General features: G+C 40.3%; 1 protein-coding gene across 1 annotated transcript in view; it reads left to right on the plus strand.

Moving 5' to 3' along the window:
- Positions 1-21,133, plus strand: part of LOC143925618 (uncharacterized) — a 198,252-nt gene that overhangs the window by 146,374 nt on the left and 30,745 nt on the right. The window contains exons 27-34 of the mRNA XM_077450089.1: positions 273-2,675; positions 7,144-7,287; positions 7,716-7,966; positions 8,154-8,276; positions 9,531-9,708; positions 15,151-15,318; positions 15,464-15,478; positions 19,728-20,480. Of these exons, the coding sequence (XP_077306215.1) occupies positions 273-2,675; positions 7,144-7,287; positions 7,716-7,966; positions 8,154-8,276; positions 9,531-9,708; positions 15,151-15,318; positions 15,464-15,478; positions 19,728-20,480 (4,035 nt within the window). The remainder of the gene's footprint in view (positions 1-272; positions 2,676-7,143; positions 7,288-7,715; positions 7,967-8,153; positions 8,277-9,530; positions 9,709-15,150; positions 15,319-15,463; positions 15,479-19,727; positions 20,481-21,133) is intronic.

Raw genomic sequence — 21,133 nt, forward strand, 5'->3', positions numbered from 1 at the left:
CAAAAGAGTACCTTCTCCTCTATACCTATACAATATAAAATAATACAAAAGAGTACCTTCTGCTCTATACCTATACAATAAAAAAGAATACAAAAGAGTACAAAGAAGCTCTTTAAAAAAAATTACATGAAATGTAAACTTTAAAAAAGACAAAAACATTGATTTTAAACCACAAAGCAAAACATTTTTTTTTATATATATAAATATATTGAATTGTTATTGAATAAAGTTAATACATTGTGACACTAACTGGATTTACAATGTCATTTCAGAGAATCAGACAAACTCCCCTTCAACAATTCCTGCTAATACCACCTCTGAGTCTTCATATCCCAATACAGACCTTACAGCTCTTACCATGGAAACTCCTTCTACTAATACCCCTACTGCATCAAATATTACTGTGGGGTCCCCTTCTACAACAGCTACAAGTACAACAATCCCTGCTGATACTGATTCTATGACTTTGTATCTCACTACGGGTGTCCAGAATGTCAAGAGTGACTTTACACCTATGGCATCTGGTAACCCCACAGCTCTTACAATGGAAACTCCTTCCACTAATGCTGTTACTACATCAGATCTTACAACAGAGTCTTTTTCTACCACAGCTTTTAATATGACAGTTCCTGCTGACATTGTTTTTACCACTTCAGTCAACCAAAGTATTATAACTGACTCTACACCTACGGCATCTGATAACCCCACACCTCTTACCATGGAAACTCCTTTCACTAATGCTGTTACCTTATCAGCTCTTACAATGGAGCCTCTTTCTACAAAAGATTTAAGTACAACAGTCCCTGATGACACTGCCTCTACAACATTGTATACCACTACAGATATATCACATTTTATAACTTACTCTACCTCTACATCATCTGATAACCCCACACCTCTTACAATGGAAACTCCTTCCACTAATGCTGTTACCTCATCAGCTTTTACAAAGGAACCTCTTTCTACAACAGCTTTAAGTACACCAGATTCCACTGATTCTGCCTTTACAACTTTGTATCCCACTACAGACATCCAAAGTATTATAACTGACTCTGCACCGACAGCATCTGATAACCCCATACCTCTTACAGTGGAAACTTCTTCCACTAATGTTGTTACCTCATCAGCTCTTACAATGGAGCCTCTTTCTACAACAGATTTAAGTACAAAAGTTCCTGTTGATACTGTTTCTACAACTTTGTATCCCACTACGGACATCCAAAGTATTATAACTGACTCTACACCTATGGCATCTGATAACCCCACACCTCTTACAATGGAAACTCCTTCCACTAATGCTGTTACCTTATCATTTCTTACAATGGAGCCTCTTTCTACAACAGATTTAAGTACAAAAGTTCCTGTTGATACTGTTTCTACAACTTTGTATCCCTCTACGGACATCCAAAGTATTATAACTGACTCTACACCTATGGCATCTGATAACCCCACACCTCTTACAATGGAAACTCCTTCCACTAATGCTGTTACCTCATCAGCTTTTACAAAGGAACCTCTTTCTACAACAGCTTTAAGTACACCAGATTCCACTGATTCTGCCTTTACAACTTTGTATCCCACTACAGACATCCAAAGTATTATAACTGACTCTGCACCGACAGCATCTGATAACCCCATACCTCTTACAGTGGAAACTTCTTCCACTAATGTTGTTACCTCATCAGCTCTTACAATGGAGCCTCTTTCTACAACAGATTTAAGTACAAAAGTTCCTGTTGATACTGTTTCTACAACTTTGTATCCCACTACGGACATCCAAAGTATTATAACTGACTCTACACCTATGGCATCTGATAACCCCACACCTCTTACCATGGAAACTCCTTCCACTAATGCTGTTACCTTATCATTTCTTACAATGGAGCCTCTTTCTACAACAGATTTAAGTACAAAAGTTCCTGTTGATACTGTTTCTACAACTTTGTATCCCTCTACGGACATCCAAAGTATTATAACTGACTCTACACCTATGGCATCTGATAACCCCACACCTCTTACCATGGAAACTCCTTCCACTAATGCTGTTACCTTATCATTTCTTACAATGGAGCCTCTTTCTACAACAGATTTAAGTACAACAGTTCCTGATGACACTGCCTCTACAACTTTGTATCCCACTACGGACATATCAAATTTTATAACCTACTCTACCTCTACATCATCTGATAACCCCACACCTCTTACAATGGAAACTCCTTCCACTAATGCTGTTACCTCATTAGCTTTTACAATGAAATCTCTTTCTACTACAGTTTTAAGTGCAACAGATTCCATTGACAGTGCCTCTACAACTTTGTATCCCACTACGGACATCCAAAGTATTAAAACTGACTTTACACCTACGGCATCTGATAACCCCACACCTCTTACCATGAAAACTCCTTCCACTAATGCTGTTACCTCATCAGATTTTACAATGGAACCTCTTTCTACAACAGCTTTAAGTACAACAGATTCCACTGATACTGCCTCTACAACTTTGTATCCCACTACGGACATCCCAAATTTTATAACTGACTCTACACCTACGGCATATGATAACCCCACATCTCTTACCATGGAAACTCCTTCCACTAATGCTGTTACCTCATCAGGTCAAACAACGGGACCCCTTTCAACTTCAGCAGTTACACATCGTGGCTGTACAGTGAGAGGTAAGTCTGGTCACAGACCTAAATTATTTTTTGTAGACAACTGGCCAATGACAGATGTCAGATAACTTCACGTTTTTTATCATATCACCAAAGAGACAATATGATAAAGTCATCTCACTTTTTTAGTAGCAATTTATAAGTAACAATTTACTAATGATACTATAACACGCTGTTGTTGTTACATGAGTGTCAGGACAGCCTGGTACCACACCGTACAGAGAGACGTCCAACATATAAAGAGCCCCCACTATTTGGCCAAATGCCACCGACATTTGTTAACCACTTCGTTACCGAGCCTATTTCTTAGATTTGGTATTTAAAAGTTAAAAATGTTTTTTTTTTTGCTAGAAAATTACTTAGAACCCCCAAACATTATATATTTTTTTTCTCACACCCTAGACAATAAAATGGCGGTCGTTGCAATACTTTCTGTCACACCGTATTTGCGCAGCGGTCTTACAAGCGCACTTTTTTGGGGGAAAAAATACACTTTTATTTATTAAAAAATAAGACAATGGTAAAGTTAGCCCATTTTTTTTTATACTGTGAAATATGACATTACGCCGAGTAAATTGATACACAACATGTCACACTTCAAAATTGCGCCCCGCTCGTGGAATGGCGACAAAATTTTACCCTTTAAAATCTCCATAGGCGATGTTTAAAAAATTCTACCGGTTGCATGTTTTGAGTTGCAGAGGAGGTCTATGTCTAGAATTATTGCTCTCGCTCTACCGATTGCGGCAATACCTCACATGTGTAGTTTGAATACCGCTTTCATATGCAAGAGCTACTCACGTGTGCGTTCGCTTCTTCACACAAGCTCATCATGGCGCATTTAATTTTTTTTTTTCTTATTTTACGTTTTTTTTTTTTTACACTGTTGTTTAAAAAAAAAAAAAAAGTGTCACTTTTATTCCTATTATAAGGAATATAAACATCCCTTGTAATAGAATAAAAGCATGACAGGACCATTTAAATTTGAGATCTGGGGTCTAAAAGACCTCACATCTCATATTTACACTAAAATGCAATAAAAAAAATTGTCATTTGAAAAAAATTACTAAAAAAAGTCCCTTTAAGAGGTATGGGTGGAAATGACGTTGTGACGTCGCTTCCGCCCTGCAGTGTCATGGAGACAGGTGGGGGGCCATCTTCCCCTCACTCGTCTCCATGCACAGCTAGGGAACGGATCGGATCGCCTCTGCTGCTGCCGACGGCTCCGGTAAGCGGCCGAGAGAACAGGAGTGCGGCAGGTGGAGGGGCCCCCTCTCCCGTCGCCGATAAAAGTGATCTTTTGGTGGATCCACTGCATAGACTACTTTTATCTGAAAGAGAATTGCCGGCTTGTGAAGACGATACCGGGGTTACGGTAGCTAGCTCCTACCATAACAACGGTATTCCTCTTCAAAGACAAGACGTTCAGGAACGTCCTACAGGAAGGACGTGGTTAAACAGAAACAACCCGCTACACTCCGATGACACCAGCAGTATCAGAAATGTGTTCTGGACATGTCATTTGTGTCTGTAGGCATTTTCTATGCTGCAGTATATCCACTGAACTAAAGGTAGCGCTGTGCCATTTCTTCAGGATGGCAGGAGACCATTGACGACTAACTTGTCCCCTGCTATAGGCTGCAGGCAGCCATCTTGGGGAGGATGACATATCTTATTGGTCACTAAAATCCTGTGAGAGTTGGGTGGCCATCTTGACACATAATTCCTTAAAGTGGTTCTAAAGTCTAAAGATAAGACGTTCAGGAACGTCCTACAGGAAGGACGTGGTTAAACAGAAACAACCCACTACACTCCAATGACACCAGCAGTATCAGAAATGTGTTCTGAACATGTCATTTGGGTCTGTAGGCATTTTCTATGCTGCAGTATATCCACTGAACTAAAGGTGGCGCTGTGCCATTTCTTCAGGCTGGCAGGAGACCATTGACGACTAACTTGTCCCCTGCTATAGGCTCCAGGCAGCCATCTTGAGGAGGATGACATATCTTATTGGACACTAAAATCCTGTGAGAGTTGGGTGGCCACCTTGACACATATTTCCTTAAAGTGGTTCTAAAGTCTAAAGACAAGACGTTCAGGAAGGTCATACGGGAAGGACGTGGTTAAACAGAAACAACCCACTACACTCCAAATGACACCAGCAGTATCAGAAATGGGCTGGCAGGAGACCATTGGCGACTAACTTGTCCCCTGCTATAAGCTCCAGGCAGCCATCTTGGGGAGGATGACATATCTTATTGGACATTAAAATCCTGTGAGAGTTGGATGGCCACCTTGACACATAATTCCTTAAAAGTGGTTCTAAAGTCTAAAGATAAGACGTTCAGGAACCTCCTACATGAAGGACGTGGTTAAACAGAAACAACCCACTACACTCCAATGACACCAGCAGTATTAGAAATGGGCTGGCAGGAGACCATTGACGACTAACTTGTCCCGTGCTATAGGCTCCAGGCAGCCATCTTGGGGACGATGACATATGTTATTGGACACTAAAATCCGGTGAGCGTTGGGTGGCCGTCTTGACAAATAATTCCTTAAAGTGGTTCTAAAGTCTAAATGTTTGTCATCTTAATGCATTCTTTGCATTAAATAATAAAAAAAAACATTCACTACTTATAAACTCCCCCTCCCCCCCTAAACACTTACCTGGCTCCATGTCACTGTTCCAGCACTGTCCTCAACTGCAGCAATCCGAAACTTACAGACAATAATCAATGTTGGGTCATCCTGTGAAAGAAGGAAATGTCCTCATCTCCTCATTTCCTTCTTTCACAGGATGACCCAACATTGATTATTGTCTGTAAGTTTCGGATGGACAGTTTCCTTATTACATTTTCAGAAACTTCTTTAGGGCATGGAATTGGTTGGGTAAGGAAGAGGTTAAAAAAAAAACAAATGAGGTCCACTCTGGACCTATCTTTGGGCCCAGCATTTAGTATTTCTCCCACATTTTATGATCCCAACGGGGTTCTCTATATTAATTTCAAGTTTGCCCTATCCTAGGGGTGGCACACTGAACCAAAGCTTGCAAATGGAAATCCCCTAATCTTCCCTCTATATAAAAAAAAAATCAATAGATTTGATTCCATTCAGTTCATGAAAAAACTCTACCGCCTTGTATACGACTCCTTTCCAATTGGGAGTCTTAGCTAATCTGTAGGCATCTCCTGTATGTCTGTCCTTTACAACCAGTTAAATCATTGAACTTGTCACGGGATACACGGGATCAACATCGGGCACCCAGTAACTTTTTACAAAGACAAATTGGACTGTCACATTAGGGATACCAAATCCATATAATGTTAATGTGTAATAGACCACTAAACAAAGGTAAACTTGTAAGGTCCCGTACCGCAACATTAGCCACTGCAGCCCCGGAAGATTTGGCTGCTCAATGACCAGGCCATTTTTTGGGATACGACACTGCGATGTTTTAACTGACAATTGCGCAGTCGTGCGATGCTGTACCCAAACAAAATTGTTTTGTATTTTTTTCCCCACAAATAGAGCTTTCTTTTGGTGGTATTTGATCATCTCTGTGTTTTTTATTTTTTGCGCTATAAACAAAAGAAGAGCGACAATTTTGAAAAAAAAAAACACAATATCTTTTCCTTTTTGCTAGGGGTTAATATTTTTAAATGATTCATTCACATCTCAATACAATAATATATCTTAAAAATTACTCGCTCATAATGTGATTTCAAATATCGGGGATGGGGAAGGGAGGTGGGGGCAGTTTTTTTTTTTTTTTATAATCTAATATATGAAATTACACTTAGATCAAGTTGGTTTTAAGATGCACATTTTATTATGATCCCAATAAAAAAATTAATCGTCTTAAAACATAATGATTTTGATACATTAAAAGTCCACTTTTGTCCAATGGTCAATTCCAAAATACAACCGGGTAACTTTGTATTGGACTCTGTTTACACACTACTGTTGTGTATCATTTATTGCACATGGTAATGCTTTTTTACCTTTTTATTTGTGTTGGAAAATTGTAAAAAAAAAAAAAATATGTAAATGAAAAATTCGGTAAGGTCCTCCAAGTGTGAAATCGACCGTAAGAAATCAGATCTGACCATCCTGGGTCTTCTGAAGACATATGGTGTTTTAAGAACCAATTAGTGAGTTCCCCTCCCCAGAGGTACCTTTTGCCTATTGATTAACCTACTCAGACAAAAAAGTTTCTTTTTGTCTTCTTTTGTAATTATAGATCTCTGTACAGGAAAAAAAAGTTTGGATAGTTTATTGTCTTTCATGTGTCTTAGGTTCTAAATCAAAATACTAGAATGCAAAAGCCCACTATATCACCTATAAAGGAGATCTTTATGTATATATTTAACATGTATTCTTTATTGAAATTTATTTTTTTATGTATTTATTGAAATTTGTTGAATGTGATCTCTAGAAATCGGTTTCACACAAATGATTTGTGTTGCAGACGGGACCTCCTTTACTGTGTTAGCAGACAAATACATAAACTCCTTAGGTTTTCCACTCTACTTGGAAAAAGTTCTGAATCTCTTATCTTCAAGATTTCCCTGCGTTACCCGACAATATGCCTCAGTAACACTAGCCAATGAAGGTAAATATAAACTCACTTCTTATTTGTTTCCATTTTAAATTGTGATTAGAGGTTTTGTTCTTGAAGGCCAGCAATGGAAAATGTCTCTCGAAGGGGTACTTCCATATTTTATTTGCTGTTGGGTTTGGACTCTTCCAGAATCTTTTCTGCAGGTCTCTTCAAGCCTGGCACATACTTTATGATCAATGTGGTATCACCAATATGGTATCAAGATTTTTCTTGTATTGAATACTAAATGGTAAATAGCAAGCTAGCCACACAAAATACCTACCATATACCTGATCGGCAAGATATTCACTCTGACCCTGTTTCCCCACTACCTCATAGTTTATCAACTGATAAACGATATTTTTTTAGTAAATGAAAGCCTACATAATGTCCGTGAGAAATATAATGAAAACATTTCCAAAAATCTGATTTCTATTTAGACACAAATGAAACCATCACTACTGAGAAGGGCTATTTCCTGCAAAGCTTAAAGGAAAACTACTGGGACTCTCAGGCAGACAGCCGCTTGCTTCCTTGCAATCAGTCTCTTCTCTATGGACTAAAAAGAGCTCTGGAGATTTCCCCCGCTGAGTCTGTCATTGTCGTCTTCACTTCTGGTTCCATGATGGATTACAATGACACTCAGCTCCTGTCTGAGATTTACACATTGCTGGAGGAAAAGAAATCACAAGTAAGAACCATTCATGTAAAGTGATACATCATCTATGTATCTCTGACCAATAGATGATAATATTATATTTCTCCAGGTTTACTTTCTGCTGCATGGTTGTAGAATGTATAACTATATAAGTTGTGTAACATCATTTAATGTCTATATTTCCATTACCTCTAGACAATTATAGTATTTCTTTCTTCAGGTTTATGTCATGCTGTATGCTGGAAATTGTTCAGTGAGTGTCCCAGAAGAAGAAATATTCAATAACATTTCATCTCTTAGTTTTGGAGAATTCCTCATTGTGAATGATTATAATTATTATCAGGTAAGAGAGTGTATTTTTCTATTTATAACAGTCTGAGCTATTGATAATGAGGATAAATATAGACACACTGTATATTTAATTCACAAAGATCTTTCTTTCTTGTTTGGTTTTTACTTTCTTGATAAGTTATCTCACAGTTATCATCAGGCGGAGGCTGCAGCATTTTATGAAGTCATATCCTGAGCAGTAATCTATGTTTATTATTATTATTATTATTATTATTATATGGATTTGATTATAACAGACAACAAACTCTGGCAGTGCCACAACAGGTCTGACCAGCTCAGTCATTTTTTTTTTCTTAAAAAGCGGGATGCACAAAATATAACTGGACAAATTGTGTTTTTGACCCCAACTTTTGACACTAGCCTTTGACTCTGATTATGGCCTTTGACCTTAACCATGGCAATAACCTAGATCAAACCCCGATCTAGCTGTTTTTTTCTTAATTATCATTATTATTATTATTCTCCATGGCAGTGCTAGTCTACCCATGTTCTTTTTAACAACAGGTTGCAAGCAGGCCTTGAAAAGGCCAGAAAAAAATATATAAAATTCAGCTCCCATTCACTTTAAAGAAGTTCTATGCTATGATTGGGGTTTGTGGATTTCAGGCTGGGTCCAGAACACTGAACCCAGGCTAGTTCACTCATCACTAGACAGTCAGAAAAATGTTCCTTTGGTATGGTGGTAAGGGTAAAGAATGCCCCTTCATATTAACGGGTATGGTATTATATTAGTGCATAAATTGGGTATGATGCCCATTACATTGATAGAGGGTTGGAAGAATGCTCCCCATTAAGGATAGCTAAAATGTTCTTTGGTGTCAGTGGTTATCAACTTGAGATATCGGAGATGAGATACCACTGGCCTCATGCCATTTGCTCGGCCCAGTGGTGTTTGTTCTGAAACTAAGTAGACATCATCACGTAGGTAGAAGATCAGTCCAATATTGCTCAGCGCTAAAGGAACCCCTCAGAAACCTCAGGAGAAGCTTCGGTTAAGAAAGGCTACTTTAGACACTGGCTTACAAATGCCATTGTGGAAAATTCAGCTCTGGCTTTGCATTTCCCCCCTTATCTGAAGTCATTGGTATTGTTAGCTCTTGAAATTTTGAGTTCAGATGGATGAATAGATGGCTGGATCACCATGTCTCTGTAGGAGAATGCAGCAGGACTAAGTGTGTTTTTGAAATTATTTATTGTATAATACATTTTTAGATACTAACACAATGAATATGTGTCTCCTTTGCAGTTGGTGAACTCACTGGAATTACTTTTATCTAAACCTCTGAATTCATCTGTGAACATTCTGGACATAAAATTAAATGTCACCGACCAATACATCCAAGAGTTTAATATCACAACTTCCTTATCATACATACTGATCACAAGAGATGATAAATTTGCTTTTAATATAACCGATCCAAATGGTAAGAATTTTATTATAGAATGAAAGTACAAGAATATCTAAATAATCTACACATCCATTCCTCATCAATGTGACAAGATGTACGCTTCTCAGCACTAAAATACAAGAAATAGGAGCTCCTGAATAGTGATGGCCGAACGGTTCGCCCGGCGGTCGTTTCGCGGCGAATTTCCGACATTCGCGGTCCGCACGTTCGAACGCCTTTTTCCGTCGTTCGCCGCGGCGGACTTACGTGTTTAATGTATACAAGAACTTTAACCTTTGGTGACACGTTTATCATGTGATACAGGACAGCCAATTGAGACATGACAGCACATGGACACTTGTACATTCCCCCTAACCTATAAATACACCCGATCCGGTGGCCATTTTACATTCTTTCTTCTGTTACGATAGGGACAGGTTCCTGTGTGGAGTAGGGAGAGATAAACCACTAGCTATTTGGTACACAAAAGTTCTTTTCAGGACTGGTATAGGTGTTAGGTGTTGATAGGTTTGCTGTGCTGCTGATTCTTGCAGCAGCCTGAGTGTCTTTTGTTAGTTTAGAGAAAGGGAAAGGACGGTGTATGCTACAGGGACAGCCAGATTAGTCTTTCATCATCATCATCATCATCATCATCATTAGCTGTTACTATCAAGGTCCACAAAAGAGCTGTTCCAGTAACCACTAATCGTTCTCTTTTTTTGCCAATTTGTATAGGGACAGGAAGGAAGCAGTGTTGTCAGGCAGTGAGGGTAATTTTAAAGACTTGCTGTTATTATTAGTTCCACAAAGGTTCTTTTCAGGACTGGTATCAGTGGTACAGTAATAGGCTTGTACATGTATAATATTCTTTCTTCCAAATATAGAAAGGATATTATACTTGACTGCTGCCCTTCTGCTGCAGTCTGCTAAACATTCACAACTCACTTGTTCCACAAAAGTTCTTATAAGGACTGGTAACTTGGTATAGGGTGCTACGGTACATAGGCTTGAGTGCGGTACAGTCTGCTGTTCTGTAAGGACCGCTATCGGTCCACAATAGATAGGGTTGACGTGCACCACTGCTGACCGCTGCCCTATACTGCAGCAGTCCTTCAGCGGTATAGGGACTGACGTACAGTCTGCTAATCACTAACACACAACCTGCTTGTTCCACAAAAGTTCTTATAAGGACTGGTAACTTGGTATAGGGTGCTACGGTACATAGGCTTGAGTGCGGTACAGTCTGCTGTTCTGTAAGGACCGCTATCGGTCCACAATAGATAGGGTTGACGTGCACCACTGCTGACCGCTGCCCTATACTGCAGCAGTCCTTCAGCGGTATAGGGACTGACGTACAGTCTGCTAAACACTAATACACAACCTGCTTGGTCCACAAAAGTTCTTATAAGGACTGGTAACTTGGTATAGGGTGCTACGGTACATAGGCTTGAGTGCGGTACAGTCTGCTGTTCTGTAAGGACCGCTATCGGTCCACAATAGATAGGGTTGACGTGCACCACTGCTGACCGCTGCCCTATACTGCAGCAGTCCTTCAGCGGTATAGGGACTGACGTACAGTCTGCTAAACACTAATACACAACCTGCTTGGTCCACAAAAGTTCTTATAAGGACTGGTAACTTGGTATAGGGTGCTACGGTACATAGGCTTGAGTGCGGTACAGTCTGCTGTTCTGTAAGGACCGCTATCGGTCCACAATAGATAGGGTTGACGTGCACCACTGCTGACCGCTGCCCTATACTGCAGCAGTCCTTCAGCGGTATAGGGACTGACGTACAGTCTGCTAAACACTAATACACAACCTGCTTGGTCCACAAAAGTTCTTATAAGGACTGGTAACTTGGTATAGGGTGCTACGGTACATAGGCTTGAGTGCGGTACAGTCTGCTGTTCTGTAAGGACCGCTATAGGTCCACAATAGATAGGGTTGACGTGCACCACTGCTGACCGCTCACCTATACTGCAGCAGTCCTTCAGCGGTATAGGGACTGACGTACAGTCTGCTAATCACTAACACACAACCTGCTTGTTCCACAAAAGTTCTTATAAGGACTGGTAACTTGGTATAGGGTGCTACGGTACATAGGCTTGAGTGCGGTACAGTCTGCTGTTCTGTAAGGACCGCTATCGGTCCACAATAGATAGGGTTGACGTGCACCACTGCTGACCGCTGCCCTATACTGCAGCAGTCCTTCAGCGGTATAGGGACTGACGTACAGTCTGCTAATCACTAACACACAACCTGCTTGTTCCACAAAAGTTCTTATAAGGACTGGTAACTTGGTATAGGGTGCTACGGTACATAGGCTTGAGTGCGGTACAGTCTGCTGTTCTGTAAGGACCGCTATCGGTCCACAATAGATAGGGTTGACGTGCACCACTGCTGACCGCTGCCCTATACTGCAGCAGTCCTTCAGCGGTATAGGGACTGACGTACAGTCTGCTAAACACTAATACACAACCTGCTTGGTCCACAAAAGTTCTTATAAGGACTGGTAACTTGGTATAGGGTGCTACGGTACATAGGCTTGAGTGCGGTACAGTCTGCTGTTCTGTAAGGACCGCTATCGGTCCACAATAGATAGGGTTGACGTGCACCACTGCTGACCGCTGCCCTATACTGCAGCAGTCCTTCAGCGGTATAGGGACTGACGTACAGTCTGCTAATCACTAACACACAACCTGCTTGTTCCACAAAAGTTCTTATAAGGACTGGTAACTTGGTATAGGGTGCTACGGTACATAGGCTTGAGTGCGGTACAGTCTGCTGTTCTGTAAGGACCGCTATCGGTCCACAATAGATAGGGTTGACGTGCACCACTGCTGACCGCTGCCCTATACTGCAGCAGTCCTTCAGCGGTATAGGGACTGACGTACAGTCTGCTAATCACTAACACACAACCTGCTTGTTCCACAAAAGTTCTTATAAGGACTGGTAACTTGGTATAGGGTGCTACGGTACATAGGCTTGAGTGCGGTACAGTCTGCTGTTCTGTAAGGACCGCTATAGGTCCACAATAGATAGGGTTGACGTGCACCACTGCTGACCGCTCACCTATACTGCAGCAGTCCTTCAGCGGTATAGGGACTGACGTACAGTCTGCTAATCACTAACACACAACCTGCTTGTTCCACAAAAGTTCTTATAAGGACTGGTAACTTGGTATAGGGTGCTACGGTACATAGGCTTGAGTGCGGTACAGTCTGCTGTTCTGTAAGGACCGCTATCGGTCCACAATAGATAGGGTTGACGTGCACCACTGCTGACCGCTGCCCTATACTGCAGCAGTCCTTCAGCGGTATAGGGACTGACGTACAGTCTGCTAAACACTAGAACACAACCTGCTTGGTCCACAAAAGTTCTTATAAGGACTGGTAACTTGGTATAGGGTGCTACGGTACATAGGCTTGAGTGCGGTACAGTCTGCTGTTCTGTAAGGACCGCTATCGGTCCACAATAGATAGGGTTGACGTGCACCACTGCTGACCGCTCACCTATACTGCAGCAGTCCTTCAGCGGTATAGGGACTGACGTACAGTCTGCTAATCACTAACACACAACCTGCTTGTTCCACAAAAGTTCTTATAAGGACTGGTAACTTGGTATAGGGTGCTACGGTACATAGGCTTGAGTGCGGTACAGTCTGCTGTTCTGTAAGGACCGCTATCGGTCCACAATAGATAGGGTTGACGTGCACCACTGCTGACCGCTGCCCTATACTGCAGCAGTCCTTCAGCGGTATAGGGACTGACGTACAGTCTGCTAATCACTAACACACAACCTGCTTGTTCCACAAAAGTTCTTATAAGGACTGGTAACTTGGTATAGGGTGCTGCTGTCAGCGCTGTATGTCACGGTGCTGCTGTCAGCGCTGTATGTCACGGTGCTGCTGTCAGCGCTGTATGTCACGGTGCTGCTGTCAGCGCTGTATGTCACGGTGCTGCTGTCAGCGCTGTATGTCACGGTGCTGCTGTCAGCGCTGTATGTCACGGTGCTGCTGTCAGCGCTGTATGTCACGGTGCTGCTGTCAGCGCTGTATGTCACGGTGCTGCTGTCAGTGCTCTGTATTACGGTGCTGCTGTCAGATGCCTCTATCACGGTGCATGTGTCATTCCGGTATGTCACGCTGCTGGTGATCATCTCCTGCACCCTCTTCTTTGCCTACCCTGGTCCCTGACCTTCCCTCTCCTCCATTGCCTTCATTAGCTCCATAGTCCTGAATTGTTAGAACAATTTCCCAAATAAAATAAAAATGCTTGTAGTTATCGATCCCAAATTCACCTCATACATGTATTATGTCATTGTCCAGATGGTGGGACTACGTTTTACCCCCTAATAATTACCACGTGGCCGCAAATTCGACATGAAGGTTTGCAAAGTTCGCCTCCCATTGAAGTCAATGGGGCCCGCGGCGAACGTTCTGTTTCGCGAACGTTTGGGTCCGTTCGCATTTCGCGTTCGCGAAACGTCCCGTCGGAAGTTCGTCCATCACTACTCCTGAAGAAACATTCCGGGAAAAAGCTCCCTGGTAGTCAGAAGAATCTACCTAGGTTAACTTTTAATGAGCAATTCTGACTGCCAAATACACACAAATGTGAGACCACAGTCACTAGATCCAGCCAGTCCACCCAAATTGGACGATGGCCCCATGTCATGTTTTTTTCGACTAGAGGAGAGAAATCCATTATATTATTATTATTAGTTGTTATTAAAAATATATAAATATTATTTCTTGTTTTTTCTTTTTTGGTGCGTATAACTTTGTTATATGGTTTCTGTGCCATTTTGACCATTAAATAGTTCATAAAGCCAACGTAGTTGCAAGCATGTAAGTTTATAATGATTCCCAGTAGAGACTAATATTTGAATTAAAAATCAGATAATTACAGAGTGTAGCAGGACTGCTAGAGATATATGACTGAAAGTTTTAACTCTCCCTTCTTTAAACTATCTGCTAGTACCAGAGCAAAAACTGCTATGTACAGAGAAGGGTCTTTTTTTGACCAATATTTTCATTTATTTTCATCATTCTCACATTTGATTTTTTTCCTGCAACTGCTCATCTGTTAAAAAATAAGCGAGGAGGATAACATTTATATATATATATATATATATATATATATATATATATATATATATATATATATATATATATATATATATATATATATATATATATATATATATATAAATATATAAAAAAATTAAAAAAATAGATATGAATATATATATTTGTATTTTATACCATTTATAACCATTTTTATAACATTTATATATATATATATATATATTAAAATATAAATATAAATATATATAAATAAATAAAAAAATAGATATGAATATATATATATATTTAAAAAATGTTCATCTTCTCTATCATGTCTATTTTGGATTATTCTACTGTTTTATTGTATGTACTATGTATGTATAAAAACTAATATTTACATCATCTTTTTAGAAAGCACAATTACGTTGGAGGAAAATCTCTATATTAAACAGAATTATCCCAGCCTTTACAATTATGCCTTTATAAGTTCCCATTTGTTAAAAAGCCCAGCTGTGGGATCTTGGACTTTAAATGCATGGGGGAATGGATTGCTTATTGTTCAACTATTAGGGTTTACTGGTAAGTTATATCATATGCAGGCAGTAGAGTGCAGCAGAGCTTTATGATAGCAAGCTTGAACCTTCATTTAATGTAGAATTGTGATTTGCAATAGATAGTTGTATTAGAACAAAGACTAATTTTCTTACTCTTGTATCTTTTGCAGGGCTGAACACATCAGGTAAGTCTGACTGACAAAACTATTCATTATGTTTACTATTATAAAAAAGGGGGGGGGGGGTTTAATTAGGGACTTTGAGGAAGCCATGGCCGGTAGGTCACGTATTTCCATCCCTAGAGACTTTAATTGAAACCCTGGCTCGGTGAGGTCAGGCATTTCCATCCCAGTCTGGTTCAAGAAAAAGGGGCTAAGCAAAGGGGAGGGTGGGACTTTATATGAAGCACATGACTGCAAAAAGGTAGTTAGGTGAACCTAAGGAAATTTATTGGATACAAAACGGATACACAAATATAGTAGCAATATCAAAGGTACATGATAGCATACATATATTACATGATAATACAGTATAGACATGCAAATAATACTGGTAATAATCGTAATTTAATAGACATGATAATTAACAAATAGCATGGTAGTTTCATGATATGATGTGACCACAATATGTTTCCTAGCTCACCACCAAAAAGATTTATGTAAAACCATAATACGAATTATTGCCTGTGGGGCCTATGGCCTTCATGGCCTGGAAGGGTAGGTATTCCATAAACTTGAAAAAGGTATAGGTAAGATAAGTAACAATACGGCTTCAGGTAGCTCTACGCGTTTTATGGCTTAAATGCCACTCATCAGGAGGAAATGGTATCTGGAATGAAACTAATATGAGTAACAATGTAGGATACATAGGAGATGCTAGTTGGGGGTGAGGTACATAATAGTAACCCCCAGAGCCAGTAACTACTTACTGAGGTTGTGTGTGTCAATGGCATGGAGGCAGGGCCCCATAAGGCATCCGAGAGTATCCCCAACTGGGAGCCATGGTGGGTCATCCCACGGGGATGGGCAAACACACTGGTGGACAAGGCGACACGAGGTAATGATGTGGAAAAGTGAGAATGGTTAAACCAAGGAAGTGATGAAAGGTGAATGTGAGGAAGGTGAGGAGAAGGGGGGCAGAGCTTAGCTCTTTTCCATGATTACTATTATGCTATATGATATATATATATATATATATGTGTATTGATTAATAGCATTTCTTGTTTAAATAGTTTATTAAAGAACAACAATAATAAAAAAGGGGAACAAGTACAAATTGTTACAAAGTCAATACACTACATGTAGTAAAAAATTGCACTCAGGGGGAATGTGTCCATAGGGTAGTTTAAAGTGTCTATTAGGCTTGGTATGGAAATTGAATGTACAATAGCGATTGGACATAAAGAGAGCAGGGGATCTAAGCAATGACTTCTCTGTATGGCAGTTACATAAACCCCTATTCTGACCCTTTTGGCATCTATTGTTCTACCAGTTTGGGTACTCCAATGGCATCCAAGAGGTTTGGTTACACTGGAGTGATTCTCTAGTCATAGACCTTCATAATAGACACAACACCTGAGAGGCCAAAGTGATTGACAGGGAGAGTAACTGAGAGAAAGTATGGGGTGTGGAGAATGTAGGGCACCTATCTGCTAATTGTGCCTGGTCCTAGAGGTCTGTTACTATAGTCCACCTATAAGATTTAAAAAAAAATTGATTTGTCAACCCAAAGGTTTACCTTTGACACAGGCAATTAGACCACAAATTGCAACTTCAGCTATGTGACTCAAATAATTAACACTTACCTAGGCAACACAGTGGCTAAGTGGTTAGCCCCTTTCATGTGGCAGCACTAGGGTGATTGGTTCAAATCCCAAGCATGGCACTACCTACCTGGAGTTGCATGTTATCCCTGTACCTGCATGGATTTCCTCCCACTATAGACTGTGGTAGTTTTTTTTTACTCCAATCTAAATTGGCATTAGTATGTGCACGGATGAATTTGAGTTGGGGACCTTAGACTGTAAGCTCCTAAAGAGGAAGGGACTGATGTGAATGTACAATATGTACATAAAGTGCTGCGTAAATTGTCAGTGCTATATGAGTTCCTGTATGAAATAAATACAATCTGAGACTTTATGGCACCAAGGTGGCTGGATTTTGTAAACTAGACAGACTTTTACATTTCTGAAATTTAGCTCAATTGAGGATGCCACTTGAATGAGAAGGAACTTCAACATAGCAGAACAAAACAAGTCCAGCTGAATGAGACCTATAGGTGAACAAGTATGTTGTGCTTAAAGCGGAATTCCGCTTAAAGAAATTAAATAAAAGTCAGCAGCTACAAATACTGCAGCTGCTGACTTTTAATAATCAGGCACTTACCTGTCCCAGGGTCCAGCGATGCGGGGGATCGAAGCCCCGCTAGTTTCCCCCTCCACTCTGCGGAGCCGGTATTGTAACTCTGGGGGTGCCCAGCTGTGGCTTCACAGCCGGGCATCCGCTGCGCATGTGTGAGCCACGCACCATGACTGGCCATGCAATCATCTGGGACCTGTGATGTGTCCTAGATGATTGCCTAGAGGGAGGGGGGAGTGGTGATCTTCCTTCCGGTGCCGATGGTGCATCAGAAATATCTGGAAGCTGGGACCCTCTGAAAATATGTTATCCGCTCCCCACCCCAAAAAAATGACATGCCAAATGCAAAAGCAGAAGTTCAATTTTTGGGTGGAACTCCACTTAAAATGAAATAAACAGTAAATAAATGATATAAACATTAGAATGCGCCCTTACCAAAGAGCATTGACCACCTATTACTGGGGTCAACATAGTCTTGTATGTCTGGAAAACTCCACGTCTGTAAAAAGGTCCACTCAAAAGAAACTTCAAGCCACCACCGAGGAAGACATCAGGTTTCTTTTACTCCAACCATGACATCAGGTCATATACCCCAAAAGAGACACAAACGCCACAATAGTCTAAAACCTTTTTTTTTTCTTTGGAGAATTTGCCTCTAAAACCACTGCGTCCCGTACATGCTGTTTCAATTGTCTTTGCATTACTTTCATTAAATCCTGGTAAAAAAAGGTTTTTACACTATTGTGGAGTTTGTCTCTCATTTGGGGTATATGACCTGATGTTGGAGTAAAAGAAACCTGATGCCTCCCCCGGTGGTGGCTTGACGTTTCTGTTGAGTGGACCTCTTTAAAGACATGGCGTTTTCCAGACATACAAGCCTATGTTGACCCCCCCCGTAATAGGTCGTCAACGCTCTTTGGTAAGGGAACTTTCTATTTTTTTGGTGGTGGTCGCACAAGGTGGAGGAAGTTGGTGACGCAACATTCAAACTTTTACTATTGTGTCCCGTTTGTGACTCTTGGACTCACTTGTTTATATAATTTATTTACTGTTCATTTCATTTAAGCGTACTTGTTCATCTATTTCATTTTTTGTGATAATATCTCACTTGATTGTTGCAAGCGCAATTATTGTTTTTGTTTCTTATAAGCGCAGTTTCTTTTCAATTTTTTTTAGACCTATACCATAAGCCAGATTACATAGAAACTTTCAAAGACACAAGGCTCAATGTATAAAGCTTCAAAGCAAGGATCTTTATGTTTGCCACACAATTGTAATTTTCATATCTCATTGGACTCCGCCGTTAATAACTGTGTTTTTTTTTTTTTATAAAGAACCCTTTATACAGGACGCCAAGGTTGGGTCCTGGACGGGTGCTATGTAGCGCCTATATTCGGGAGGTGGTCCCTTTAAGGGAATCATGGTACGCCTCAGGGGGTCACCCAAAAATGGGTGACAAATTCCGGGGATAGTTTCGGGAGGAGACTGACTCGCGGTCCTCTCTATATTTTAAGAGAGATAGTTGGGATCCGGAATTTGGGAGGCTCTGAAGTGACATTTGGGTGGGAAAGAGCCTCCCTCCCTGACCACAGGGATTCGGCCCACAGGGGGTTAACGGCCTCCAGGAAGACAGACAGCCTATAAGACAGGAAGTAGTAGGGAGATGGTGGTGAGGAGGAGAAGGAGATGAACACCTGTCTGAGGAGCTGTCTGGCTGTTTTGGAGGCTGCAAAAAGATCTCTGCAAGGACTCTAAAGAAACTTTTTGGTGAAGACCTGTCTACAGAACTGTATGTGCTTTTCTTTTCATATTATTTGTGCTGAAGATAAGCAGACTTTAATTTATGTTTTTTTATATGCTGAAGAAATGCTTTCTTTTTGATTTGATTATAAATAAATATATTTTGGTTTCACCTTATAACGGTTTATGCACTTAATCCCGCGGAGCTAGTATCCCCAAACTTCACACCTTATACAGTTGTGTTGAGCCTTTAAGACACCATACAGTTCTGTTTCACATCTACAATAATTTCTCAGCTATTTTTCAGAATTGTATTATATATTCTATTTTGTTTTAGGAAACTGCTCTGACTCTGACTGTCACCTGAATGCAACGTGTGGAGAGTTTGGTGGGGACCAGCAGTGCACATGTAAAGTTGGATTTTCCGGAGACGGGTCGTATTGTGATGATGTTAATGAATGTCAGGATCGTTACAGCAACAACTGTGATTTTTATAGTGGTGGTTCCTGTGTGAACACTTTTGGATCTTACACCTGTAATTGTAACCCTGGATTTCAATATAATGAAGAATTTGGCTGTGTTGACATTGATGAGTGTGCAGACAGCTCTCTGAATGACTGCCTTCCATTAGCTGTGTGTACCAATGGATACGGGACTTACACTTGTACTTGTCCTTCCAAATATTATGAAAAAGAATCATCTTCCTGTACTGACCCTTGCTCCAACCACTCCATACTTAATGACGCTTGGCGCAGCACTTCTAACATTCATAATTATCCTGATAGCTATAACAGTATGGATTGGGTTCATTGTGACACTGGCATGTATGGCTGGTATCGGTTTAAAGGAGAATATAACTTGCAAATCCCTGAGTACTGTGTACCAATTTATAGATGTGGAGCTCATGCTCCTATGTGGTTGGAAGGCTCACACCCAACAATAGAAAATGGCATTGTCAATCGTACAGCTTGTGCCAACTGGGGTGGGTGCTGTGCATGGTCAAGGCCCATTTCAGTGAAAATGTGTCCAGAAGGCTTTTATGTGTACAAAATTCAAAGTACACCAAGCTGCTACTACACCTATTGCACAGGTAAGCAACCATCCAACATGATGTCAGATACAATCTACCTTATTCATCAAAATGTATTATCTGTTCCCGTATGTGTAACAAATGTGTTCAAAACTGTCAAGATTTAATTATACACAAATTATTCAAATGTTAGTTATTTCTGACTTCATTTTGTTTGAATGGTGCAAGTACCCCCCGGGGGGGGGGGGGTAGCAGCAAAGTATTTCAATCAATAGAGTTGGATTTTGAGAAAATCTTTTATTTGTACAAAATTAAAATCAATTATAGAATAAAATTTTACAGATATACACAGACATGTTCCATTAAGATTGGCGAATATCACATTTGACAAAACATTCCAAATTGCAATCCGCATAAAAAATAGACACGTTTCGACCTAATAGTAGTCTTCTTCGGGGGGGATTTAAATTCTAGGAAGATATGTCATAATAATCATAAAATCAATACTGCATAATCAACATGCAATTTTACATATACTCTATTATAATAAGGTTCATAATTAGGCTCTCCATGGGGGGCAGGAATGGGCGGCACTTGTGATGCATTTTCAATAACCACAATTAATCATTCATTAAGAAACCATGCACGAAGGATAGTCTTATTGTCCAATGCAGCACTACTGAACAATCCCAGGCCAGTTGGTCCATATATAT

This window comes from Lithobates pipiens, unplaced genomic scaffold (genome assembly GCF_037356315.1).
Source record: "Lithobates pipiens isolate NorthernLeopardFrog02 unplaced genomic scaffold, aLitPip1_a1.2 Scaffold_22, whole genome shotgun sequence".
Taxonomy (NCBI): domain Eukaryota; kingdom Metazoa; phylum Chordata; class Amphibia; order Anura; family Ranidae; genus Lithobates; species Lithobates pipiens.